This window comes from Hevea brasiliensis, chromosome 8, assembly GCF_030052815.1.
Source record: "Hevea brasiliensis isolate MT/VB/25A 57/8 chromosome 8, ASM3005281v1, whole genome shotgun sequence".
Lineage (NCBI taxonomy): Eukaryota > Viridiplantae > Streptophyta > Magnoliopsida > Malpighiales > Euphorbiaceae > Hevea > Hevea brasiliensis.
In genome coordinates this window covers 11,189,570-11,210,405 of record NC_079500.1, presented here as the reverse complement: position 1 = coordinate 11,210,405, position 20,836 = coordinate 11,189,570, and the positions used below count along the sequence as shown (strand labels likewise).

The 20,836-nt window shown below is 32.6% G+C and overlaps 2 protein-coding genes across 10 annotated transcripts; one reads left to right on the top strand and one right to left on the bottom strand.

The window, feature by feature from the left end:
* Positions 1-1,275: 1,275 nt before the first annotated feature.
* Positions 1,276-8,029, bottom strand: LOC110656047 (uncharacterized). 8 transcript variants are annotated; one of them, XR_002495059.2, is made up of 4 exons: positions 5,881-8,029; positions 4,435-4,607; positions 2,904-2,970; positions 1,276-2,749 (listed from the first exon to the last, which is right to left on the bottom strand). XR_002495059.2 is itself a non-coding variant. In XM_058151280.1 (2 exons), exon 1 carries the CDS (start codon positions 7,604-7,606, stop codon positions 5,885-5,887), a length of 1,722 nt encoding a protein of 573 aa, XP_058007263.1. In that variant the 5' UTR covers positions 7,607-8,029; the 3' UTR covers positions 1,276-4,607; positions 5,881-5,884. The 8 variants fall into 8 exon arrangements, 4 of the variants coding, with proteins under 4 accessions (XP_058007263.1, XP_021668274.2, XP_021668286.2 ...); XR_009150564.1 differs by having other exon boundaries at positions 1,276-2,970; XR_002495062.2 differs by lacking the exon at positions 2,904-2,970.
* A 5,963-nt stretch (positions 8,030-13,992) lies between these two features.
* LOC110656039 (beta carbonic anhydrase 5, chloroplastic) lies at positions 13,993-19,790 on the top strand. 2 transcript variants are annotated; one of them, XM_021812572.2, is made up of 9 exons: positions 13,993-14,272; positions 14,396-14,463; positions 15,416-15,574; positions 15,661-15,709; positions 15,850-15,963; positions 16,088-16,141; positions 16,674-16,756; positions 16,874-16,979; positions 19,347-19,790. In XM_021812572.2, exons 1-9 carry the CDS (start codon positions 14,168-14,170, stop codon positions 19,548-19,550), a joined length of 942 nt encoding a protein of 313 aa, XP_021668264.2. In that variant the 5' UTR covers positions 13,993-14,167; the 3' UTR covers positions 19,551-19,790. The 2 variants fall into 2 exon arrangements, with proteins under 2 accessions (XP_021668264.2, XP_058007262.1); XM_058151279.1 differs by having other exon boundaries at positions 14,228-14,272; positions 15,424-15,574.
* The last annotated feature ends 1,046 nt before the right edge of the window (positions 19,791-20,836 follow it).

Here is a 20,836-nt window from a genome sequence, read left to right as displayed (position 1 = left end):
GGAATAGTCAAGTCTATTAACATTAATAAATTTTTATTTATATTTTGTAAAATATAATTATATTAAAAAAATTAAAAATTAAAATTTTATTAAAGTACAAACTAACAGATCTTAAAAAAAAAAAAAAAAAAACATTATCCAACAACTAAGCATTTTTTATACTTTAAACAAAAATCTAAATTTATGTGTATATAAATATATATATATATATATATATATATATATATATATATATATATATATATATATATATATAACTTGTTAATAGACAAAATATCCTTAACTTCAAATTATTTATAATATTACAACTTAAATAAAAATAATAAGATAAAATATTGTAAATACTTACAATAAAAGGAAAAAAAAAACTCTATTTTGACTTGAAAAAGGAAAAAAAATAGCATTATGTGAAACATAAAAACATTGTTTTTATTTTTTTCTATATTCCTCCTATAAAAATAATAAAACTTTAACATTATTTTTTTTCAAGGAAAACTCTAAAATTATTTAATATATTGAGAATTGAAAATTTCATAATATAATAAATGTCTTTATTTTCATATAATAAATTATGCATTGAGATTCTATTCACATATAAATGTATTGTGAGAATGAGTTATATTTCATTTTAAATATTTATTGATTTTTTGTAATTTGTTAAATAAGAAATATATTATTAACATTGCTATAATTAAATATCATGTAAATTTAAAAATTAATAAAATATGTTAAAATAAATTAAATTGGATCTTTTATAATAATTTAATCTAAAGTAACAATAATAATTGCACAATCATGAATATTAAATAAAGCTAAATATATATTTTTAACTTTTTAAGACTATGAATTCTAAAAAATTAAACAAATAAATAATAAATCAACCAAAGATAGATGTTAATTCTGAAACCTAACTAAAGTATATTTAAAAGGAATTTTATTTGATTTTAATAAAAAATAATGCTAACAATAAATCATAATGATAACTCGATTTTTATTTTTTATCAATAATTATATTGTACCGAAAACTATATTATATTATGCCAAATAAAAATACGTAAAAAAAACAATTTTATGCACGTATTTTTATATTCTTAAATATATTATAAAATTTTAATATAATTATATATTTATATGTAATTAAATAAAATATATAGTATATTTATAATAATAAATTATTTATATTTTAATATTATATTTTATTTCTTTAATTAGATGTACATATACACATCGTATTAATAAGTAGAGTAAAATTGCCTACATAAAAAAATAAAAAAATTGTAGGCAGTTATGTATAAAATTTTTATTAAATCTATTGAGGTATACATAGAAGAAAAAAATATTTATGAATAGAACAAAAACATGCATAGAAAAAAGATAACTTTTTTTTTTCAAAATTTGAGACTACTAAAATATATATATACAAAAGAAAATAAAAACATTTAGGGGAATATTTCTTTTAAGTGTGGTGTGTGTTGTTACATTGAATGTGAGAAACGTATCTTCATCATTTCTCTAATGTATGGTTTAGGGTTCACCTCTGTCACATACTCCCCTTTATTCGAACGCTTTGATATTTTCTTCACTGCAATTCCCAAATGGGTATGGTATCCCTTGTAAACACATCCAAATCCTTCCTGACCCAACTTCCTTTCACTTGAAAAGTTTTTGGCAGATGAAACAAGATCCTGATATTCATCTTCTTGTACCTGCTACTCTTTCAATCTCATCGTTCATTGATGTAAAATTCATTTTCTCTGTTGTCTGTTCACCCTACTTCTTCCTTATCCAGTAAGGAATAAATGTTGGACTTGTAGAGGCCCATAAAACCTCCTCCTTCAGAATTTAGTGGAATGTGAGATCCAACAGGAACAAGGATGAAAGCGAGCCCAGAGCCATACTGGCTACGACCCTGGATGACAATGAAGAAAGAGAAATGGGCAGTGAATTCGGAGAGATGTTTGATTTTGGAATTCCTGATGGGTACCTTCTCAACATGTAAGTGGCTCGACCAACTTGGCCCATGTTATCGACACTATTAAATTCAACATTTCCAGCAATGGGTGCCGGTGTGTTTGGGATCAAAGTGGGTTATTTCAAAGGATATTGGATTAAAGAGTAGGAGGAGGGGAGGAGGAGGGAGTAGAGGCGACGTTTTTAAGTTGTGGCAAGAGGTGACCATGGTGAGAGCGACACCGATGAGGAAGAGAAAGGTAGGAAGGGAAATGTACGTTAATAGGAAACAGGTCAAAGGCAGTTCGGTTGAAGAAAGGCACCCTTTAAAGGTTTGCTAACATGCTAAATTTAACTCAAAACCAAACTTTAACACCAATTCAAATAACAATGCCAAACGAATTCCAAGTAACTTGAACAGCCCAGTGGAACTATCCAAAACCCCTGAAAAGGTTGAGACACTAATTTTTGGTGGGGGAAGGGCTGGGAATAGAAGAATAAGGATCCAGATTTCACCAAGTGAAGAAGGGGGCAAACCATCATCAACTATGCACGAATCCATCATGCAACAGCTCTATAAAACATTTTAAGACACTGAGCCAACATGAGAAGTAATCACAATAAATAACAGATAAGTTGTTGCACAAAATAGATGTGCATAATCAGATTTTAGAACATGGTGACAGTTTTGCAATTTGCTGTATCAATTTGACCATATACAAGTCTTAGTAGAGTAATTTTCAAGTACCCCACTTGCCACTTGTCTCAGCTGTGCATTCATGCCCTGAGTTCTACTAAACTAGGAAACAAAGGGGAGAAACATGCATACTAGATTAAAAAAGGGCGAGACAACAGTATCGTACAGAAAACAAAGAAAATCAGAACAAATAAATTCAGAATAATTTCAATGGCATGACAATTGTCCACCAAATCAAGGAAGTAGAAACACTCACAAGAAAAAGATTTGCAGTTTTGCCCAGTACATACAATGGTCTCTCATTGCTCAAAAATACTTTGGTCCTGAATTTTATAAAATCAGCAGTTTAGCCAGTAGGTGACAACCAGCGTAAAAATTTCGTTACACCTTATGATATGGATTATGAGCAGTTTAGAGTGTTTCCACTTTCCAGTTTCTTATGTTCTTTAGAGACCTACTTTAGCCAATAAAGGACCTAAAGGTTAAATTTTTAAAAAACCAATGGAGCAAAGTGATTGATTTTGTAAAAAGAAGACATAGGTGTTTATTACTAATTTTGCCATGGAATATCACTGCAGTATTTTATAGTGACCAATTTGAAACAAAAATGAACTCTCAGCCCAAGACCTACCAAACATGTCCCAAAAAAATGCTGCAAAATCTTTAGCAAACAAGAAATAATCATGAAAACAGATGGAGATGTTTCACTTCCATGCACTTGCAATGTTGTTGGACACTTTGGAAATCATGAAAAGAAACAGAAATTGAAGTAGATGAGAGAAGATAACTATTAAAAAAAAATACAACACATGATACATACAGAAGCAAAGTTTTATTCACAATATATCTCATTTTATACCCTAAAGCACCTCTTGATTTGAGTAATTTGGTTCAAGGACCTTCAGTCCATAACATATTACAATATATGCAGCTGATAAACCAAGGAGTAGAGAGGAGAAAAACCAAGTCAATGTGTAAAGAGAGATAAAGATAGAGAGGCATGCCTAATGCATTGCCCATTGGACATTTGAAGAATAGGAGAAAGAAGTCGCTATCACCCCTTTGCCAATAAATAGTATCAGGAACATAAAACTAAAAAGAACTTGAGGCATCTTGATCTTCCTATTTAGAATCAAACCAATTAAGTAGCAGGCAACAGGGAATGTAGAACTTACAATATGAATTCTCCATCATATAGGAATCAGTGTTTGAATATAAAAGATTTAGTTGCTCATTTAATAGAAGTGCTGGGATTTGAAAAACCATAACAGTGAGGAAACTTGGAGGGCATCTCTCAGAAAAACTAAGTGTGCATTAATGGTTCAGATATAATATGTGAGAAAAAGTTTTGGAAAAAAATAAAATAAAATAATGTCCCAGATTGTTGGCAGGTGCCTTAAAGTTGAACTATACAATGCTTCCTTCATAAGCGAATCTCATGTTAAAAAACAAGACATGACATCTGAATAGATCAAAAGATTGTGCAACCCCTTTTTTCAATTTAACTTCAGTGAGAAACATTGTATAGCAAAAGGCAGCTCCTATATCACTCAGAGTGACTAATCCACAAATCATAAAATATTCTTGAGTACCATAAAAATCAAAGTATCAAATGACAAAGTCTTAAATTTGAACATTGCAAGCTTCTAGGATTGATTTTAATGCAAAGTTATAGAGTAGCATAAAAAATAGCAGCACAGCAGCAAAGCAAGATAAAAAAATAGCAGCACAGCAGCAAAGCAAGATAAAAAATAGCAGCACAGCAGCAAAACAAGAAGCGTACTTACCAAGAACACAAATGCACATCCATCACATCTAGAAATATCCATGGCAAAGCATGGAATAAGCCCAACAGTAGATCGTGCTAGCTCAGTAGCCTAGGATGAAAATAACAGAAGCAGAACCAATCCATAGCAGCAGCGAACATGGAATGATGGAAAATTTGGGCATAAAAGTATCACTGAGCAAATTCCAAGTCAAAGAAACCAGTTTAGCCACCTCAAATGTTTGTCTATAGTATTGACCTCATTTTAGAGCACAGCTTCAAGACACTATACAAATGAGAAATTTTGCCGTATTTATATCAAAACTTCCTGGTTTAGAAAAACCTTTGCATTTTGAAATTAGTTTTTAGTTAGTATTTGATTAGGTTTATACGGATAGAAGACAATATGTAGTTTGCAGACATATCTACAACATCTGCCTAGAAAGAGAGAGAGAGAGAGAGAGAGAGAGAGATTTTAAATATCAAGCCAGTGATCTATTTCTGAAGACTTGCATTCAGCAACTATAATAGTTCTCTCTAATATGCTAAGAAACTTCTGTCATGTAATTTTATTCCATTTCCAAGTTCAAAAAATAACTTCACTTTATTGATTGCAATGACATCCAACAGGAAATAAAAGTCGCTCCACCTTGTTTTAGCCACTTAACCGTTTAAAATTAATATTAAGGTACAAGTAGATGATTTTCTTAGAGACTAATTTGACTCAAAAGTTTTTAAGCACGCTAATAACATAAACCTCAACATGAAAATATCACTATATTATTTTACTTTTATCCAGTATGCAAACATTTGAAATACGTAAACAGCAGTCACAGCAGAGAAAGTCATCTCTATTGTATTTTATTCACAGAAAACAACTACTAATCCTCCTCTTTTAAATTTTCACTTGGTATTTATGTTCCAATACAGAACCTAAAATCTGCTCAAAAACTGATATCATCTCCACAATTCTAGTTCTCGCACATCTAGAAATTTAAGTAAACAGTTAGAATCTAGACAATGAAACGACATATATTTGAAGCCAATTTATTCAGAAAGGTAATAACAAGTTGGGAAGCATTTTAAAAGAGAAGATGAAAAATCATATGTATAAAAAATGGGTATAATGCACATTGGCAGAAAGTTATCTTTAACACATTAAAGGTTCTGCTACACAGAGATTTTATTCGGACTTCAGCTGACATTGACTTTCTTAGCCGTCCACTGGACCTAATTAAAAGTTAAAACTTGCAAAAGCATGATCCACAGGGGAAAAGCACTCATTTCAGAAAGTTAAGAGATCAGGAAAGCAACATGCCTGCAAAATATACACTGGATTAAACAGCTAGGCATATTTGCAAATGAAATGCTGGCACCTCTCCATGATAAATACTACAGCCATACAACAATAGACTAACAAAAAAAAAAAGGGAAAAAAAAAGAAAATTAACAACGAAATAGGTCTTACTTCACTAACTAGCCTTGACCTTGTCATCCCCAACAACAGAAAGTATTGGCAAGCTGCTCAAAAACTCATCAAGACCCTCGAAAAATCCAATCCCTTCAATATTATCCTCCTCCCCGTTTCCGGCTCCATTCCCTTCGCTCACTCCTGGCACTGCCTCCTCCACCTCATTGCTAAACATTACATTCAAATCCAACTTCCCCAAGTCCTTTGCTCCCTTCTTCTTCCCACTAGTCCCCTCTCTCTTCCCTACCACCTCTCCTTGCACATGACTCCCGCCATCCACATTTTGAACATTCACCTTCTTTGCCCTCTCATTTTGTGATTTCTTCACATTTTTACTAGGGGTTGCTTTCCCTTTGGCATTTTTTGCTTTCTTTCTTCTACCATCCCAATCATCATCATCCGAATCAGACTCATCATCACTCGTGTCAGAAAGATCTATGTAGACATCATCTTTGTAAATCACTTTCGGCTCAGATCTCTTAGATGGATTACTCTGTTTTGATTTTTCTCCTCCTGGCAAAGGGGTAGTAAACAATGCCGATATTGGTGACCAATTACTACCAAAACCACTTGCACCTTTACCATGACCGGAAAACCCTAATGGGAAATACCCCCAACAACAAAAGTAAGTGTTTTTACCTGTTATGGGCGGTGATGGTATCACTACCGCATGGAACGCTCGTTTACATTTCTCACACCTAATTGCACAGTTTTCATAACCCTTTGGATACTCGTAGAGAATGTAACAGTACGGACATGCAGTCCAGAAACTCGGCACCTGTGACTCAGTCGCACTTGGCTGGGTCGTGGACAGTGTTGTACGTGAGTCAACGCTAACAGGCTGGGCAGCTGGTCGAGCAGGCTCGGAAGCTTTCAGCTGGGGTGCTGGCCGACTCGGCTCCACTGCTTTCGGCTGCGGAGCTGGCCTACTCGGCTCCACTGCTTTCGGCTGCGGAGCTGGCCTAATCGGCTCAGTTGCTACAGGCTGTGGTGTAGGACGAATAGTCTCAGTTGTTTTAGGTTGAGGTACCGGCTGCGGCACAGAACGACTCGGCTCAGTGATTTTATGCAGAGGTATCGGCCGAATCGGCTCAGTCATTTTGTGCGGAGTTTCTAAGCGAGTTGACCGAGTTGACTCTGATTGAGCCACGTCATCCTCGTCCACTACTACTCTACCATCCCTGCTCATTCTAGGGCTTCTCTTCACATTTCCTTGTGACGATTGCCCCTGTGAAAACTCTTGACCAGGCATGCCAAGTTGGCCGAGTGGCCCCAGTTGCCCAAGCTGTCCGAGCTGACTCAACTGCAACTCGTGATCGTACATTGCCTTCTTTGACGGGTTCGAGAACACCATCCAAGCCTCAGAAACAAGTCTAAAAGCATGATCAGAAAAAGAAAGCCTATTCCTGGTAGGATTCAACAACAAAGCAAGCTTACGGTACTGACTCGCGACAAGTTCCATGGACTGAGACAATCTCGGGAGTTGAAGGATCGCGTAATAGTCATGGCTACCACCGCCGTTGTAGTTAATGATTCTCAACTCTCCGGCCAGGAGCGTATCAGCGATGGCGATAATTTGATCGGAGAACTCTAGGAGCCTCGGGTCAGACTCTCGCGCTCGAATCGCGAAGGACTTGGCGCCCTGGAAATCGCGCGCCGTGAGAAGCTTCTCGGCTATGGTGAGCCACCGCTCCGCTTCTATTCTGTAGCCACTACCGTCCATTTTCCCCTTTCTCTCTCTACACTTTTTTTCTTAATTTTTATTTTTTAGGTCAAGGGAAGAAGAGAGAGAAGAGAGACAAAAGGAAGAGGAACTTTCTGAGTGGACGAAAAAGGACTGTACTTCTCTAGAAATGATGACAATTTTCAAGCTTCGGGTAAGGTATCAGGCATTTTAGAACGAGGGCGTTTTAGTCATTTGGTAATATCCAGTTCTGGTAATCGGAGATGTCCCTTCTGTTTTGAGCGGACGAAAGAGGACAATGAAGAAGAGGAAGTGAAAGGTGAGGAAGAGAGACAGTGAGAGGGTAATATGGTCATTTAGGGGGACGGAGCGGAGGGGTCGAGCTTACCTCTGTCAGGTTTTCCTTACGTTTTTTTTTCTTCTGGTTGGGAGAGTCTGAGAAGGGCATAGACGGAATGTGGGATTTGGAAATATGTTTTGGGTTGACGAAAAAGGACAGGAAATTTAGGTAAGTTTGAGGGGTAAAATAGTAATTCAATGAGAGAAGAAATGGAGTGACGTGATGATGAATTGGATATCTTACCTCTCTTTGGTGAATTGTTATTTAGTCCTGGCTCTCACATAGAACTCAGCCCAAAAATTACAGCGCCAACGGTTTAGATTTTGGGCTAACTCGGTGTATCGTGGACAAAATTTTATTGTAATGTGGGCTTGTAATGTGCTTATAGGTTTATTTACTTTGATTAACCAATTTTTTTCTACTGAACCAGATGTGAATTTCCCTCCTCCCCACCTTGGGTTAGGCTGTGAATGAAGTTTTTGTAAGTTTTGTTGTTTGATTGCAACTCCTCGTGCTCATCAAAGAGGGCATAAAAAGGAGTTGCGTTTTCATTGTTGGCAAGGCGTAGATTTGCAAACATTTGTTTGGGGGTTTCTGTCTATAGAGGATGTTATCTCCAAAGACGTTTACGGCACCTCAATGTAGGGTATCTGGTCCCTTACGACTTTAAGAGATTAAGCTCTGCCATTTTCTCCATAGTGCTTTGGTCATCCATTGTCCTGTTGGCTCTTAGTTTTTGTTGTTAGATCTGGGTGATGACTTGTGGAGGGGATTTGTCTTTTTTAGCGTTACATGGCCAGAGACCACGACGGAAAGAGTATCAATGAAAATTATTATATTAAAATTCTAACTCAATTAATATTATTAATATTTAAAAAATATTCAAATCAGTTTAAGTTTATATATTTTAATCAATAATATTTATGAAAATTATTATTATTAATTTTTATGTTAAAATTTAATTTTTATAAAATATTTAAATTCTATTTATTTAAAATAAAATATATAAAGTTGTATAATTATTTTTATAAAAAACTTATATTTTTTATTTAATTATTTATTTATATAAATAAGTTCAGATAATAATACCAAATATATAAAACTCGATCTAATCAAAATTCGTCACGATTAATATTCTTTAACTCGAATCCATTTCAAATCTAATTATATTCCACTTAAACTCCTTAGATTGTCATCAACACATACCCAATCCATCTCTATGCATGGATCTGAGGAGAGAGACTATAAATATAAAAGTATAAATATAAGTAGTTAGATTGTAATATTAACTTAACTAATTATATTAATATGTAAAATAATTTAACCACTTATATAAACTTAAATTAAAATAAATAAAAAACGTAATTTAATCAGTACCCTCTCTAACTTTAACAGAGCCACCCTTTGTTATGTGATTGTTAGAAAGTTTTTCGTTTCCCTCAGCTCTAGAAGATTGAAGGACAATGACGATGAAGCTTCATTTTTGCTGGTTCTGTCTCCTTTAAATTGGGCACCTAGCTAGCTTTAGAGTTTCTCTTTGTTGATGGTGCTTGCTTCTCTTTTTGGGCTAGTATTTATAATCAAGAATCATTCCATGTTTTGGGCCCTGGCCATGTAACTTCCTTGCACATCACCAATGAAATCTCTCTGTCTATTGATTAAAAAAAAAAAAAGAAAAGAAAGAAAAAGTCCACTTTGAAGCTATGCCTTAAAGTTGATGTGCAGTTGCCCATATGGATTGCATAACCACATAGCCAACTCACCATTTGAAGTCACTGTCAATTTCTTATTCTATTTTCTTTTTATCTATATAAAGAGAATTTTACCAATGATATATCATTCACAGTTGAGAGGATGGAGCCTCTGGCTAATAAAAGAGGACATTTTCACTTTCTACATGTTTATTGAGTTATTTTTCTTCATTCCTTTAATTTTTTACTACTAAAGTATATTTTATGCTAAAGAAAAGAATTTTTATTAAATTTGATGATATATCATTAAATAAAGGATTTGGATTCATAATATAAAATTAAAATAGATTTTTTTTATTGATTTAACTTTCACTAAGTTTAAATTCGAGAACTTATAATTTACAATTAATTATAATATCACTGAATTAAAATTTATTAATAAAAATAAGAGCAATTTGAGATGCTAATAATACTTGCCCTAATTAAAATAAAATTATTTTAACCCCTTAAAGAAGTCAACTCTATTTGAAATTTAATTAATTAAAAAAATCAATTCAAATTAAAATGATATCAACTTATTATGTGTTAAAAATTCAAGCAAGAGGAAGAAAATGATTAATTATTTATTTATTTAATTACTATTAGTATAATAGAAAAAGGATAATTTATTTAATTACTATTAGTATAATAGAAAAAGGATAATGAAAAAAAAAGTTGATTGAATTATACTAATAGTATCTTAATTTAGTATTATGTAACAGTAAAATTGTGACACCCCTCATCCGTTTACAGTGTAGCCAAGTAAGGCATGCCACACAATGTGTCGAAGCATCTTAACTTATCTTATTACAATTTTTAATACCTATTTTATTGATTAAAAAGGCTTTTATGCGAAATTCATACCATTTATGTCATTTATTTAAAATTTTTATTTAGTTGAATTTTCATAAATTTTATTGAAAATCCGGCAGAGCGCCGGTCATAAATTAAAAAAATAGGTCTTTCTGAACCTGTTGAAAACACTTCAAATATAATCATGTTATTAATTCCAGTGAACCACCAATACAATTTCACAATTTCTCATTCATCTCAATATTTCAAAAGCCAATTTATTTCATATCATACTCAAGCCCAATTCATAAAGAAATACTCAAATTTTATTTATTAATAAAGTTTACAGATAATTACATCATCATATAATTATATGAGTTTATAATGTACAGAATAAAAACTAATATTTATTACAAAATAAAGAATACAAAATCCAAAAGATGTCTAAGAGTCCTACTAAGGATGCACTGTAATAGAGATGACTCTGGACTCACTGCAGCTCTGAATGATCACCCAATTTGAGATCTGCTCGGCTCTCTATCAATGTCTTCAGTATTTACGCGTGGCAAATAACGACGCGCTAAGTAATACAATTTAATACTACCAATATAAACTAAAAATAAATTAAAATAAACAAATATGCCGGCATTTTATTGATATTTCATGCAACCTAAAATTTTAGTAATTATTAATAATATTATCAATTTGGTACTTATATATTCATTATTTGATAATAATTTATTAAAACTTAATTTAGTTGTCAAAGTAACCTATGCAAATTGACCAGACTGGATAAATGGGTAAACTGGCACTGAGTACCAAATACCTCGGGCCATCACACCATCAATCACAAAGTGTCTCCAAGTGTGCAACAGAACAATTAATAACCCGTAATAATCATTGGGCACAAGGTCAAGTGTATCAAGCATAGCAAAATGGCCATAGACTATAATATTACGAAACGGCGCTAAATGCCATAAATCATGGAACAGTATAAAATCATATGTAGTACTGCTATCAGAACCCTATTGGTAAACCAACTTATCTAAAAAAATCATACTATGACATATTACAAAGTTAATTGTGTAATTCATTGTATTTGATATTTAGGAGCTACTATTCACCTTACTAGTCAACCAAAATATTAACTTTTTCATAAACAATAAGTATGTTAGTTCTAATGACACTAACATACCACATTTTGAATTCTACAATTGTTGGCATTTATTACAAATTTCATTTCAAAGCTCATTAAAGGTTATTTCAAATTTTTAGATTTCATGGCTTATGTTTACTATTCAATTGGATATTTCTACAATAGAAATTTGATTACATTCCTTTTATTAGAGTTGCTCCTTATTGTGTTTTCTTTAATTTCCTTTTTAAATCACTCCATTTGGAGTTTTGTAGCTCAAATTATGTCATTTTTCCCATGGCTAGCCAGATTGGTCATTACCCAAAATTTCTGAGCAGAAATTGGTTCTAGTTGTTTTAGTGTCCTGATTTTGGTGGATAATTTCATTAGGTTATGATCATAATTTGGGTTTATGTTCTTCATAAAAGTTGTTCTAAATTGTCTGAACTTTCTATTGACATAAAAATCAGGTCAATTGGACGTTTCTATACTGAGTTATGACTATTTGAATAAACAATGTTTATTTAGTCAATTTCCAAGTCTAGCAAGTTGATTACCTGGATTGAGACAGATTTTAGGTCATCATAAATTGGTTTTCTGGGCAGAGTTTTCCTCATAAAAAATGTGATTTAAATTTCATCTCCAATAAGCCTTACACCAATTAGAGCAACATAACTCAAGTTATAATTCCATGAAGACACTAGACTCAAAGGGTCCAACATCCAAATAATGAGGCAGCACACCACTTTCAATTTCAATGCCACAATTGCTTCCAATTTAAGGTCAAACTTCATCAGATGGTCACTAATTGACCATTAGAATGTTCATTCACTATCACATGAGAAAAACCCTAATTTTGCTCAAAACTCTAATTCTCAAATTCCAATTCTCGCACTAAACTTACAATTCAATGTTTTAATTACTCAATTCATGTCAAGGGGTCATCAACTTCCATATACAATTCAACTAAATCATTAAAACCCTAATCTATACAAGGCTGCTGAAATTTCAAGCTAATTAAATATGCATATTTCTTTACCATTCCTTCAATTCCTAACCTAATTCAAGGTTAATCCAAGAACATAAAGAGAGAGGTAAGAAAATTGAGCACTAACCTTATGTGAAGACTTTTCCCAATGCTTCAAAGTTCACTTTCCTTGATTTTCTTGACTGCCAAACACCTTCCTAAAAGGAGTTGACAAGTTTTAGTGAAGAGAATTAGGGATTTTATGGTGATTTTGGTGGGAATTGAAGCTTGAGACAAAAGCTTCAATGGAGTTTCTAGAGAGAGTGGTTTGGCCTACAAAGGAAGAAGATGATGGCTGTTTTGTTTTTGATTTTTTTTTTATCTCTTTTTATTTGTTTTATAAGAGTTTGTTGCATTTTGATTGGTTGGGATTTTTAATTGCATGATGCATATGCCATAAATCCTATTTAATTTCATTTTTATTTTTCTTTTCTTTTCTTCTTTCTTTACTCATTTTTAATAAATTTTTCATCAATATTTATTCACATTTTATGTCATAAATCTCACTTACTTAAATGGACAAGTTGGTTAAAAATCATCTCTAAAGACGAAAATGCCTCCTCCATTTAGCTTAGCGAGCTAAAATCGTCTGTACCAATTGATTTAATTTTCCTTGTGTTTTCTTAGCAATTTATTTTCATCGAAGCCTCAATAACTCTTCACTAGAGTCCCAGTATTTATTTTACAAGGTTTTCAAAAGTTTAGGGTTGCTAGCTGTCTTTAGCTTCCCGTTAGGGCATCTATCACTGGAGTTACGACTCATTTAACCTTATTGTATTTTATTTCTAAAATTTTTCTTAAATTTTTGTTATCATTATTTGATTTATTTATGACTCCTAACTCTAGTTTAAATATAGTTCTAGACATTCTGACTGTCCGGTCAAACATTTGTTACTGGAACAGTAAAATGTACGAACTATCTAAAGTGACGGCGTTACAAAAATATTTAAATTTTAATTTGTAATATAAAATTTTTGATTTTTAATTTAAATAATATAAAACTCCAAATAATATTTAATAGCCAGTTTATAATTTATTTATACTCACATGTTATTTATTAAATTAAAAAAAATATTTTAATAAATTAATAGCTTTAGGTATATAGGTTCTGGATTATTTGAGTATTAAGCATAAATTGAATCATTAAAACTATGAATGAAGGCAATAATTTTTTTTTAATAAATGTCTAATTAATAAGAAAAAAATAATCTTTTAATTTAAATAACAAGCGCCATATTAAGAAAAATAATATAAATATTTGCTGCCAAAGGTTGTAAGAATTTTTATATTTATAAATTAAAATTTAAGTACTTTATTGTTATATATTTATAAGTTAAGGTATTTTTTATGTAATTTACCAAAAAAAAGGATAAAAGTTGGGAACTTTCAACATCTGGCCATTTAACAAGAACTTCGAATTCTCCGTCTTTCTTGGAGACAAACGAGTATTCCTTGATCCAACCAACACCTACCCACCTTTTTTTAAAGCTATACTCATAAATGCCTGTCTCAAATCCACATTTCTTTCACCATTTCACGCCTCAAAAGCACCCCTTTACCTTTATAGGCCGCTCCAATGGCACTTCTATCTCCAGCTCCCTCTGTTTCAAAGGAACCCTTGCCTTGTCCTCCCCTGATGCAAGCCACCAATTCCAAAATTTTATCATTGAGAGCACAGACAGTACTTTCTTTCTCTCTCTCTCTCTCTCTCTCTCTCTCTCTCTCTTGCTTCATATACACGTTTGTATCTATGTACCATTTAGTTCTTGCTTCTTAAGGTGTATGTTTATTTGTATTGTTACAGATCTTTGGTTCTAAAGGGAAATTGGATGGAATTGAGCAGACCCATTTGAAATTGTGCACTGATGCGAAGTAAGTTGATGTCCACTTCGTTTTCCTTTTTTTTTTTTTTTTAATTCTTTATTCTTTTATGGCTTATTATTATTATTATTATTATTATTATTATTATTATTATTATTATCTTTCCATATATAGTCCATTCACTTTTGGGTATTAAAGAGGCGATATTTGATATTTTTTTATTTGGTGTTTTCAGCCTTGCCTGAGCGTCTTATATTTTTTCCCCAATAATATTTTATATTTATGTTGCTATTTCCTTGATTTAGTACAGCTACTGGTGCTGTAAGTTGCTTTTGCTGCTGAATTGTTTACTCCAAGAGATGATCTTAATTAACTGAGCTGAATGTCTTAAGTTGCTTAAAATGTTAGCTTTTCAGCTTTTTGATATGTTGTATGCTGCTTTTTATAATTAGAACTCGGCGTATTCTGGAACATGACTTGATAATTCTTAAAAATTAACTCAAACAATACTTTTAGCAGATTTCTACTGATACATATTGATATTCAACTTGTGTTGATTTGGTTCATCCATCTAATTATTAGAGTTTAAACGTTTTATAAAATTTTATCAAGATATTGAATGATGTCTTAATTAAATATTTTTCTTAGATTTATGATATAGTTCATGTTGAAATTTGAATTACAAATTCTGGTTATGATTTAATGCCTACATGAAGCAACTCACGTGTAATACCTTGGATCATTTATAATTTGAGGTGGAAAATTTACTGATTACATTTCTTCCAATGAAAATTTTCTAATGGGTATCTGAGAATTTTATGCCTGGTAGTTTCTGAGTTCAATATGTTATTGTCAATGATATATTTATAGGAAAAAGCTTGGAATTATATGACAATGACTACAATACAACCTTTGGAATTGTATAGGCATGTCTCTTGTTTGATACATTAAAGCTGTTTTTCATTGAACTTGCTGTTACAAATGTCTTCTTCAACCTTTTCAGCATTTCAGGCCTGAAATTGAAGGCTTCAATGGAGACTCCAGGGCTGACCAGGGAACCTAAAAGTGACAAGCTGGAGAGCCCTGTGGTAACTAAAAATGGTAGCAAGTTATTTGATGAGATGAAACTACGTTTTTTGAGTTTCAAAAAGCATAAATACATGTAAGAGTGAAGAATTTTTCCATGATGTTGTTTATCTTTCGTGAAAATAATTTGGGCCAGTTAGCGTGGCATTCATTTTTGAACAGGGAAAACCTGGAACATTTTGAAAATCTTGCCAAGGGTCAAGCACCTAAGGTAATAATGGCTGTTCTAGTTTACTAAATAACAATATGTTATTATGCTTTACACATAATTTTCATGAATCTTGTTTGATTTATTGCAACTGGCTGCTGAAGTGTTGGAAATATAAAATTGACTAACAATTTGAAGATCAGTTTATGGTGATTGCTTGTGCAGACTCCAGGGTTTGCCCCTCAAGCATCCTGGGATTCCAACCAGGAGAAGCATTTGTGGTACGCAATGTTGCAAATATGGTCCCCTCATATGAGGTATATTATATGTCAAATTTGATTTATCCAAACTTGTTAATCTTTGATGCTTTGAAGTGAACTGTTATGAAAGGTAATATGTAAATGTTTATTTTTTTGGTTTCTTCCCTTTTTGTTTATGCAGAGTGGACCATCAGAGACAAATGCTGCACTAGAATTTGCTGTAAATTCTCTTAAAGTAAGTTATGCTATAAATCTTGGTTCCCCACAACCAACCCCCACACCCCCCCCTCATCATAAGTCATGCATCTTGTGTCTTTGGGGACAGAGTATCAATTGTAAATTCCCTGGATATATAGGGTAAATTGAGTTAAAGCAATGAAGGTAGCTGATTGCCACTTGAATTCGGATTATTTCAGAAATGGTTCTTATGGTAAATTTGAGCAAGAAGTTAATTAGAGTGTGTGGCAGAGCAAATAAAACAGAAAATACATAGAAGCATACTTTCTTATGTCAAACTTAGAAGTGATTCATGAGATACATTGCAGTTTTGAATCATGACCAATAACATTGGGTTGTTGGCTTGTTGTAAGACAGTCGAGCATAGTTGGGTTTTCTTTCAAAAATTGGCAAGTTGATGGAACATGGAACAATCACATATGTACTATGGTTTTTCTTCGAAGCATGAAACCAAATGTTTTAGTGATTAAGCTGTTGAGATTATATTTCATCATTCTTCTTTGAGAAATCATATATAATTCCTTTTTCAGGTTGAAAACATTTTAGTTATTGGCCACAGTTGCTGTGGAGGCATTCGTGCGCTAATGAGCATGCATGATGATGTAGAAACGAGGTTCCATTAGACGACTTTTTTGTTGTTTCTTATGATCGCTTCCTTCTGTTTTTGGAAAAAACGTGCCATATGTTTCTCATTCTATTAAAAAATTTTCTTTCTTTTCTGTATTCTCAGTAGCTTCATTGGAAGTTGGGTGGTAGTTGGGATGAATGCAAGATTAAGAACAAAGGCTGCTGCCTCCAATCTCAGTTTTGACCGGCAGTGCAGACACTGTGAGAAGGTGACATATCATTCTTACCCCCTCCTCTTAGAGTTCAGAACATCCAAATTCTGCTTACTTGTTCAATCATGCACATCTACATTTTCTTAGTAGATATGTCTTTATTCTCTTAAAAGCCAAAGGCCCCAATTGGCATCTAACCTTAGGTCCAATAATCAAATAGGCCCCTGATTTTTTTTTTTTTGGTGCAGTCAATTGGGTCATTTATTGTCTATTTTAACTCAATTTAGCCCTAATTTAACGGATTCAGTTAATTTTCTGTTAACTAGAGTATATGAAACTCATAAAAATAATAAAATATTATCTAGAAAAAGAACTCAAGAAATTTATTCTTCCTTTCAAAGAAAATCTACCCAGAAGAAGAAATCTGCCGAGCTTCCAGATTTCCTCACAATTGTTGTTGCTGTAGCTGTTGTAGTTGTCAGCGCACCTTCTCTACTGGCTGGACCCATTTATCATGTCAGTCTGGTGACTAATATTTGCAACAAGAACAGAGAAAACAAAATAAGAGCAATAAATTTATACAGTGTAGACTAGAAGACAGAAAATTTAATAAATAAATAAAGAGGAAAGTAAAGTATAAATGAACTAAAGATGGAAAAAAAAAAAAAATACTTGATGGTAATCTTAATGTTCTGAATTGATCGTGAAAGGAAGTATTTGAAAGGCCCAATGGGCGAGGCTTGGGGCAAACCATAGAGTTTACCACCATTGTCCTCCTCTCCTTGCGGCCTCCTGTGTTGCTCTTTCGTTGATATCCACAAGAATTCATTTTCGATGATTTTTCACACCACAAACCCATGTCAATATAAATAAGATTTGTGAAATTCTACAATAAACCAACAAAAAAATTAATACTAATAAAACTAAAAATTTGGGTAAGCAAAAGAAATTGAAGTTGTTTGAAGTTTCAAAAGTTTGCCTTTTTCCAAGAAGGGAAAAAAATTTTCAGCCAACCAAACAGAAAACTGCAAAATTACACAATAAATTTATCCTCAGAGAGAGAGATGAGACAAAAGCAGCTTGTATTTATATCGTGTAATATGTCATAAAGAAAAAAAAATTCAAGAAAATAAAAATGAGCTCACGAGATAAGATAAGAGGTTAAGAAGAGTGTGGCCATTCCTTTCAATCTCCGCATTCCTTTCTCAAAAACTTTTTGGTCTTTGTTAGAAAACCATTTACTGTTAATTCAAATTATAGCTTCTGCTGGGTAGATTTTCTTTGAGTGAAGAACAAATCTGGTTTTGAGTTTTTCTTTTCTTAGATAATATTTTATTATTTTTATGGGCTCCAGATGCTTTAGTTGACAGAAAATTAATGGAATTCATTAAATTAGGGCTAAATTGAGCTAAAATAGAAGTTAATTTGGGCCTTTGGCCTTTCTTAAATGGATTTAAAAATGATTCCTTGTTCCTAAAAAATTCTTCTTTTGGTCCTAACGTTTTCTGTTTAATGTCATACTAGAAATCTTCTCCTCCTTGCCTTTATTCTTCTTCTTTTATAATTATTATAGTCTTCATTTTTTTATAATTATTTTGTTTTTTCTTTTCTAAAACAGTTGGTGGTGATTGAAAACAAGTATAGTTGTTGTTAATAAACAAAATGAAGGCATATAATGAGTGCATGTTCATACCGGATTTAGTACCTATTTGGCTTTAATGTTGAAATTTCTATTTTTAAAATGCATCCTTTAGATGATGTTGCAAAATGCAATTGGAACTCATTTTTAGAGGGTTCTAACTTTTTTTATAACGAAAATATATCCTATCTACCTTAAAAACCATTTATAATTGCTTTTGATTAAAAATACAACAACAACAACAACAATGACATAAACTACAACAACGTCTAGACTCCTAAGGATTGTGGTTGGGAAGCCAAAAAGTTAGTTTAAAATTGTTTTTGGAAAAAGCACCATTTTAGATACTGATGAAACTTGAAAAAACAATTTGAAAAAGCCGTCTTGCTGTTTTGAAATTCTTATGATTAAAATATGTCAAATTTAAATTAATCAATTTTAATGGTCCTTAATTAATATTTTTAGATAGTGCTTTTCTCGACAATAGCTCAAACAACAATGCCAAACAGATTAGTCTAATCCTTTTTCTGCCATTCTGCTTTGGAACTGGCCACATATGGTTTGTTCTTTCATCTCATTACTGTTCCTTTGTAAAACTGAAATTTTGAGTTCCCATATAATAAACCTGCCTTGGCGTCTCCCCAGTTGAAAATGGCGTTAGGATTGCAATGTAGTGGGTAGAGACAATTTAATTTATGAGAGGTGGCCTAAAATCGTAGAATGATGCATAAAGTTTTATTCTTGAAATTTGCTGAACAATGTTTTTCCTGACATATTTTTAACAGGAATCAGTCAACTGTTCATTGGGAAATCTCCTCACTTACCCATGGATAGAAGAAAAAGTGAGGAATGGTGAACTCTCCATTCACGGTGGCTACTATGACTTTGTTGACTGTACATTTGAGAAATGGACCTTGGATTACAATGCAAGCAATTGGAAGGAAGAAGGTGGCAAAGTTGCTACAAAAAACAGAACATTTTGGTGCTAAATCTACCTTTGCTTTTTATGTTGTATTATTATGTGTTTTTAATGTTCTTCTGGTTTGTGTCTTTTTTTAATAGATATCACAACAGTTGAAGAATGATGTTACTACCTTGTTGTATGTGTGTTGCAAACTTGTAGTTATATTTTTCATTTTCTGTTTTAGTCTCAACTTTTGTAGAATTCTACCACCTTCATGCATCATTGCTCATTTGGCAGAAATAATTTGCAGTTGCAGATTCTAGTAGATGATATCTTGTGACTTTTTTTTTATACCTATGTGGATGAGTAAAAGATGAGGCTAAACTTTTTTAATTTTTTAATTTTTTAGGTTTTTCAGTGGTAATGATGCAAAATTTTCAATAATATAAACTTAGAACATAGAGAGGCCTTCAGAGCATTATATTTTTTTTTCACCACAGAAAGACAGCTAGATCCCAAGAAAGAGATAGTCGCAGCTCAAACTTATCACTTGCTTCTAATTAATGGTAGTTCCAATGGCCATGATCCTGCTTCTTTGTGTCTTATGGCACACCCAGGCAGAGATGAAGCAAAAGATATAACAGTGAAGGCAAAGACAGTTGCAGCTCTTATTCCAAACAGCAAACCTACAACTCTTCTTCTTCTTCTTCTTCTTCCTTTTTTTTTTTTTTTTTTTTTTTCACTGGGAGGCTTATGAGCGAGAGGAGAAGCTTCTGCAAGATGAAATGGAGCAAAACTTGCATGACATAAACCCTTGTTCTCCTCAAAGCGTGAATTTTGAAAGGTCATGATCTTACATCTTGTTGGGATTTTCCAACATAATGAACTGGAGTAATTTCTGCATTTGTTTCAGACTTTTGGTTTAGTATTTTCATTTCCTGCAGCTTTTGTCTCGGTTGCTGCTCTGTCCATCTGGTTTGAGTCTATGCATTTCTTTTTGTGTCTATTGATGATTTTGGGCTCATACTATGATAGTCGCACTATCTTGGTTTGTCTTGGAACTTATAAGCTTTCTTATCCCAGATGAAAGAGATTCTTGCTACTGATATCCATGGCCAGAGCCAGTAGATATAGCTTAGACAATAGTCCTTTCGTATTATGATTTATGAGGTTCTCTGAAAGATATATGCAAACAATGTTTGAGTGAGACAATGGAATAATTGAGATTATTGGCCTTCAGCTTGTTGAGACCTGTTAATATGAAAAATAAAGTGAAGGAAAGAGTTAGAGTTTTAGATTGGAAATGTGATTTTGTGGATGTGAGTATGAACTTAGCTGCTTTGGGATTTAAAAGCTGTTGCAAGGAATTTT